At 32.0% G+C, this 6,359-nt stretch overlaps 1 protein-coding gene across 1 annotated transcript; it reads left to right on the forward strand.

The window, feature by feature from the left end:
- Positions 1-2,628: 2,628 nt before the first annotated feature.
- LOC137810047 (O-Glycosyl hydrolases family 17 protein) lies at positions 2,629-4,638 on the forward strand. The gene is made up of 3 exons (XM_068611168.2): positions 2,629-2,980; positions 3,097-4,212; positions 4,335-4,638. The coding sequence occupies exons 1-3, from the start codon at positions 2,920-2,922 to the stop codon at positions 4,364-4,366; spliced, it is 1,209 nt and encodes a 402-aa protein (XP_068467269.1). The 5' UTR covers positions 2,629-2,919; the 3' UTR covers positions 4,367-4,638.
- Positions 4,639-6,359: the final 1,721 nt, after the last annotated feature.

Consider the following 6,359-nt stretch of genomic DNA (forward strand, 5'->3'; position numbering starts at 1 on the left):
CAAACATTTGGTTGAAACACATATTGTTTGTCATGATAAGACCTTTATCATCATGAAAAAGTTTACACATGGTATCTTAAGTTGACTTATACTCTACAAAATATTCTTTAATTATTTAATATAGAACACATAATAGATAGTTTATATGATCCCATCAATCTTTATCCTAACATTCTCACATCCTTTCACTGTTATACTAGAGTTGTCACTAAGTTTTATACTAGAGTTGTCACTAAGTTTTTCATATTCTGTAAAGTTGTCATCTAAATAAAAAAACCATTCCCTTCAGTCACACATATGATTATTACATCCTGAATAGAGAAACCAAGTTTTCTTTTCTTCAATTTCTTTATTCTCATCACTAAAAGACATGAGAAATTTATCTTTCTCTTTATCAAACTCTACACAATTTATTTGTTTTCATGATTGGGACACTCATATCGAAAGTGACCTAACTTGTGACAATTAAAGTATTCCACCAAATTATTGACAAATTATTTATCTCTGCCTCTACCTCTACCTCTACCTCTTGATTTGCCAAAGTTTGGAACCTTTAAGGCTTGTTCCTCCTCTTTGTGCCCTTTCATTCATTGTTCATGAATCAAAATACTACTTTGCAATTCATTAATGGTCGTCGTCTCAACATCTTTGGATTACTCGATTGATTGAGACCACATAATCAAATCTTATTATCATGGATCTCAATATTATCTCTACAATTGTAAGTTGTTCCATCTTCTCACCATGTATCTTCATTTTGTTTGCAATAGTCAAGGTTCTTAAAAAAAAACATCATTCATAGATTCATCGGCATTCAAGTTAAGAATCTCAATTGCTCTCCTTAGAACTTGTAATTGAATTTTTTTTTTTATATAGATCCTTAATATTTATTCTCATAAAATCTCAAATGATTTTTGTTTGAACTATCGTCAAAGAACGTCTTTATTAAGATGTTATGATCAATTGTTTGAAAAAGATAATTATTTATCTTTAAATCCTTTAATTAACTCTTTTAAAAAATCTTCGATTGTTTTTGGGAAGAATTAATGCATGTTGCAACTATTCCATCCTCCACAAATTCCAATACTCCTTTGATCTAAGAAAAATTTCAAAAAATACACAGACTATCAAATTTTATAGTTGCACTTTGTACAAAATTTTCTTCTACATTCTTTCTCGTCTTCTTTAAAAAATACTAACATTTTTTACATATCAAACCATCTGAAGAAACACGAACTCAATTTTAAGAAAAATATAAAAAAAATAGCATATCTATTTCTTCCTAATAATTTTTCCAGATAACAAAATGTTTTTTTATAAGCTAGACTAAAACAACATAAAACTAACACTCAATTCATAAAATAATTAATTAAATTAGTTTCTTCAAGTAAACAATAAATAAGTTTAAACTTAAGTATAAGGTCATTATATAAATAATTAACACCAAAATTTACCGCGATAGATATGACAAAACGACAGTATTTATTACCATGTCCCGAGATGACTGCCATAAACGATGTCGTTTACTGTATTGGTGGCACATAGATTTAATAGTTGTACGGTAGGGGTATGAAACGTGAATTAGGGTATTGTCGTTAACAGTGTCTACTAACACCGTACTGAGAATTGGGCCATTGGGTCTGTGGTGGGCTCATTTGTAACGTCTTGATTCCATTCTGTGCTGGTTCAGTAAGGGTCTTTTCCATCGATTCACGAGTTCCACGTCCTCTTTTTGGTTCCACGTGTCCTCTTGATTATGTAATTATTACGTTAATGAATTGTGTTAAATAATTAATTTGCGATGAATATATAATCATTTTAATCATGTAAAAACTTATCATCCTGTTATTAAATACAAAATCCTTATAAATTTTTCTTATAATAATGATCTTAAAAATATAATAATAATAATAATTTTTATTTATAACCGTAGAAAACTTTATATTAGCATTCCTAAAATCTTATAAAACGACAGTCGCACTAGGTTTTAAATAAATACTCTTCTTCATTTTATTTTAAAAAGAAAAATAACAGTATATTTTATTTCGATATATTATGGGTGAAATTACGTATTAATTAAATTGTAATCACCACTGTGATTTAATTTTAAAAAATTATTACAGCATATAGAATGTTTAATTATATGATAATTTTAAATGGTGTAATTTTTTTGACATTGTTAACATACAGTAATTAATTTTTTCAACTTTATATTTTAAAATTTTATTTTATCTCATTTATTTAAATTTTAGTAAAACATGTAGTTAATACAAAATAAAAAATATTAATATCATTTTTTTAAAAATATAAAAGAGGTAAAAAATTTATTTAATTTTTAAAGAAAGAGTGCGAATATTATTTTAAAAAATTGGAAAAATATCAGTGTAATAATTTACACGAAACAGTGTACAAAATTACATTAACATTATATTTTAAGTGAGTCTTTCACTATATTATTACTTTTGTGTATTTCTTATTAGAAATATATATTAACTTAGTCACTTTCTTTTTATTTGATTGTGATTTCTTTTCTTAATTTACTCTTTTGTTTTTCATTATTGCATGATCATTAGTTCTTTAAATTCTATCTACTTTTATATACAAAAAATTATGTGTACTCATATTAATGTACAAAAAACATTAGTTAGCATGTTTGTCCTTTTTGCGTATTTATTTATTTTCTTTGTACTATTACAGGACAAACCTTAATGTCTATTTTTTCCCCAAAAGTTTCAAACTTTGGGTGTGGAACTGCAGATGTAGGCACTGTGCAGAAAGAGAAACTCATGAACATTGCAACAGGTTAGGTGGGTTCCTCTGCACTGTTAAAAAAAAGTCACATTTTCAATATAAGAAGTGCCTGAGCAGAGAACTTCCCAGCAAGATCGAGTTTGTTTAAAAAGTGTGTTTCAAACAAAAATGTTGAAGAAAATGGGGTGGTTATTTCCTCTTTTCTTTCTTTGTTTTCTGGGTCTTACTGGTAAGTAAAAAAGAACTTCACTCTTCTCTTTTCATAAAGTTCTGAACTTTGAATGTTGTGCAATGTGGGTTTTTTCCCTCTCAATCTAATCTTTGTTTTTTGGTTTAAATTTGCAGTAACTGGTCAAGAATCCATTGAGTTCCTCAACCTATGTGAGACGACTGAAGACATTTTACAAGCCTCATCACAAGCTGATGAGCTTCCGTTGGCTGTTTCAGTGAGTGCTGAAGCCCTCAATGAGGTCTCTTTCAGCATTCTATTGGCTGAAAGATGGCTCAGACACAACGTTCTTGCACACTACCCTGCCTCAAATATCACCACCATTGTTGTGGGAACCACTGCTTTCTGCCAACAAGGCCAACAACACAACCACCTCTCCAAGGTTCTGTCTTCCCTGAAGAATGTCTACCATTCACTGAAGAGGTGGGGTTTGGAGAAAGACATAAAAGTTTCTTTTGCTTTTACTCTGGACTGCTTGTCTTCAAACAAAATTTATCATAACAATGATTTGAAAATGGTGAAACCCCTCTTAGAGTTTCTCCAAGAGGTAAACTCCACATATTCTGTGATCCCACATCATGATTTCTCACATTTCTCTCATAAAAGTTTGAGCTTGGTGTCTTCTCACTTTGAGTCCTTGAAAAAGCTTGGATTTTTCTACCTCAGCAACATAAATGTTATGGCCATTGTTACAAAAGGGAGAAAAAACACAGCAAGAAAGCTTTCAGTTGTTGATTTTAGCCCAATAGGCCCATTCCCAGTAAGGCCAGCTCCAACGCCAGAAGTAGCCAAGTCACCAAGGACTCCTTCCAATGTACCTTTGCCTCCTTTAGCTCAAGTAGTTTCTTCACCCCCTCCAATACTTTCTCCTGCTTTTGCCCCTGAAGAGCCACCATTTGGTGTTCCAGCTAGTTCACCTCATGGTTTCACACTCCCTCCTTGTGATCCACTGCACAATGGCTCACCTTATCCCCAAATATTCCCTGTCCAGAAGGTGTGGTGTGTGGCCAAGCCTAGTGTTCCTGAAGAAACACTGCAACCGGCTATGGACTATGCTTGTGGAGAGGGTGGTGCTGACTGCATGGAGATTACGCCACAGGGAAACTGTTATTATCCTGACACTGTGATTGCTCACGCTTCCTATGCTTTCAACAGTTACTGGCAGAAGCACAAGAGAAATGGTGGAACATGCAGCTTTGGCGGGACTGCCATGTTGATCAATGCTGACCCAAGTAAACATGCATTTCCCATATTGTCTTTGTTTTCTCAAATCCGTTTTAGCTTGGTTGGTGCTATTGTTTTCTTTTTGTCCTCTTCCCTTCATTAATAAAGAGTGGTGTTGATTTGCTTGCAGGTTTCCTTCACTGTCGGTTTGTTCTTAGCTAAGTGAAATTGAAGTGGTGCTTGCGACCTTCTTTTTTTGCAGTTAGTGTTGAGGATTTTGTTAAGGTGACATTGCTTTAGACTCACTTGCAATCGGTTTATGTAATAACATCTCCATATTGGGAATAGAACAAAGGCTCACTTAAGATGTTTTTGAGCTAACTGTCATGTTTGTTTGCCCATGGTTTATAGATATAAGTAGTAACTAAGTTGTAGTTCTGTTCTATAGTACTTTTCTGATCAATGTCTATTTTTCCATCAATTTTCTACTACAATTGCCTTTTGTTTTAACTCTTAGAATAAATAAAAATTAACAGGTGCACAGACACATTTATGTTTAAAGCACAATTTGGAATTGCTAATTAGAACATCTTGAGGAGTCTGTTGAACTGTTAGTTTTCTTAACAGGATTACAATTTGTCGTTTGGAATCCTGTCATTTCTCATTATCTTCCCAAATTCAAATATTCTTGCTCTGTATGCCTAAGATGTCTTTCCTTTTCTGATCTAAAATGTTTTTTTCCTCAAAAATCCAAACTTGAACTAGGCTTCAATCATCTGGCACATTAAAAAAATTGAGACTTCCAGCATTAGAATTCTATTACAATGTCGTGTTGGAGTTTTCTACTCGTCCATTTTTTCCTATTAACTTATAGTAAGATAGAATTTTTTGTGCTTGATTAAAATAACTTCTAAAATATTCTATTAGAGTCAGGTTCGAAATATCTGAGTTTTTGGAAACGATTTTTTCTGAGGTTGTTTGATGTTTGTGGAAAGTTTTAGTCCTTAATTAGAAATCTTACTCTGTAGCATTTGATTTTTGTGTGTGAAAAGTTAATTGTTATAATGCTTTTATAAATTTTGGGTAGTTCTCATTTAAGAAGGATTTTTCAATTTTACCGAAAGGTTAAAATGTTTGATTATTTACAGTTTTGATGAGTAATATAAAAGTTGTGTTGCAGCTAAGTGTTGTCCTCTCATCTTTTTGGGTTTCATGGTCCACCTGCTGCAGCTTTTTATTACCGTTTGTTTTATATTTTGTTCTTTTCTGAAAGAAGGTGAAACGAAATTCAAGAAAATGGCTCTGCCTAAAAAGCATTATTGGATGGTTTACAGAAGGATGAAAAAGGAGCAACGGTCAGCCACAGTACTTATTCATAAACAAATATTTGAAGATTTTGCAGATGAACTAGGTGAAAGAAAGGGTAATTTGGGGTAAAACCTAAGAACCTGAAATTTAGACAAAAGAAAATAAGACCGAAACAAGTTAGAAAGAGAAAAAACTGTATGAAACAACCCACTTTCGGCCTAAGTACTAGGTAGCTTCTCTTTTTCTTTTTTCTTGCTTTAAGTTCTTAATAAATGGAGTTGTGTCTGAGAGAATAGTCTAATAATCTGAACAAACAGACTCTTTCTTTCTACACCTTCATACCTTCTTTGCCACCTCTATACTAAATATGAAAATATTATTTTATTCTTTTTCTTTCACCCCTTGGATTTGAAATAATAAACCTATGAATTATGTAATCTGGATATATTCTGGATTAAATAATCCAGAAGTCAATTTCATATTTAGAAAAGACTTTTGGATTACATAATTCGAAAGTTAATCTTATGTATAGAAAAGACTTCCGGATTATGTAATCTGGAAGCTAATCACAAAAGACTTCCAGATTACATAATCCGGAAGCTAATTCTGAATCTAGAAAAAGACTTTCGGAATATTGAAAAAGGTATTTTTGGAATACGAAAAATTTATGGAGGTGGCACAAGAAGATATGGAGGTGGAGGAAGAAGCAGCCGAACAAAGAACAAACATTCCTATAGATAGATGGGCCATTAAATTGTTTTTCCATAATAATAACATGTGAACATCAAGTTTTATAAAGAGATTGTTTCTTCCTGCATCTTCATAGGTTCTTTTGTCACTTATACACAACGTGAAAATACTTTTTTATCATTCTTGTGTCACACCGCAGAGTAGCTTCTTGATTATG

The sequence above is a fragment of the Phaseolus vulgaris genome, chromosome 2, assembly GCF_051622355.1.
Source record: "Phaseolus vulgaris cultivar YP4 chromosome 2, ASM5162235v1, whole genome shotgun sequence".
In the NCBI taxonomy this organism is placed as follows: Eukaryota; Viridiplantae; Streptophyta; class Magnoliopsida; order Fabales; family Fabaceae; genus Phaseolus; species Phaseolus vulgaris.

What these genes read in the sequence shown, in the direction of transcription:
- LOC137810047 (XM_068611168.2), top strand. Translation starts at nt 2,920, where the DNA reads ATGTTGAAGAAAATGGGGTGGTTATTTCCTCTTTTCTTTCTTTGTTTT. An exon ending in TTGTTTTCTGGGTCTTACTG is followed by an intron (nt 2,981 to 3,096) that starts GTAAGTAAAAAA and finishes TTAAATTTGCAG; the next exon opens with TAACTGGTCAAGAATCCATT. An exon ending in GTTGATCAATGCTGACCCAA is followed by an intron (nt 4,213 to 4,334) that starts GTAAACATGCAT and finishes ATTTGCTTGCAG; the next exon opens with GTTTCCTTCACTGTCGGTTT.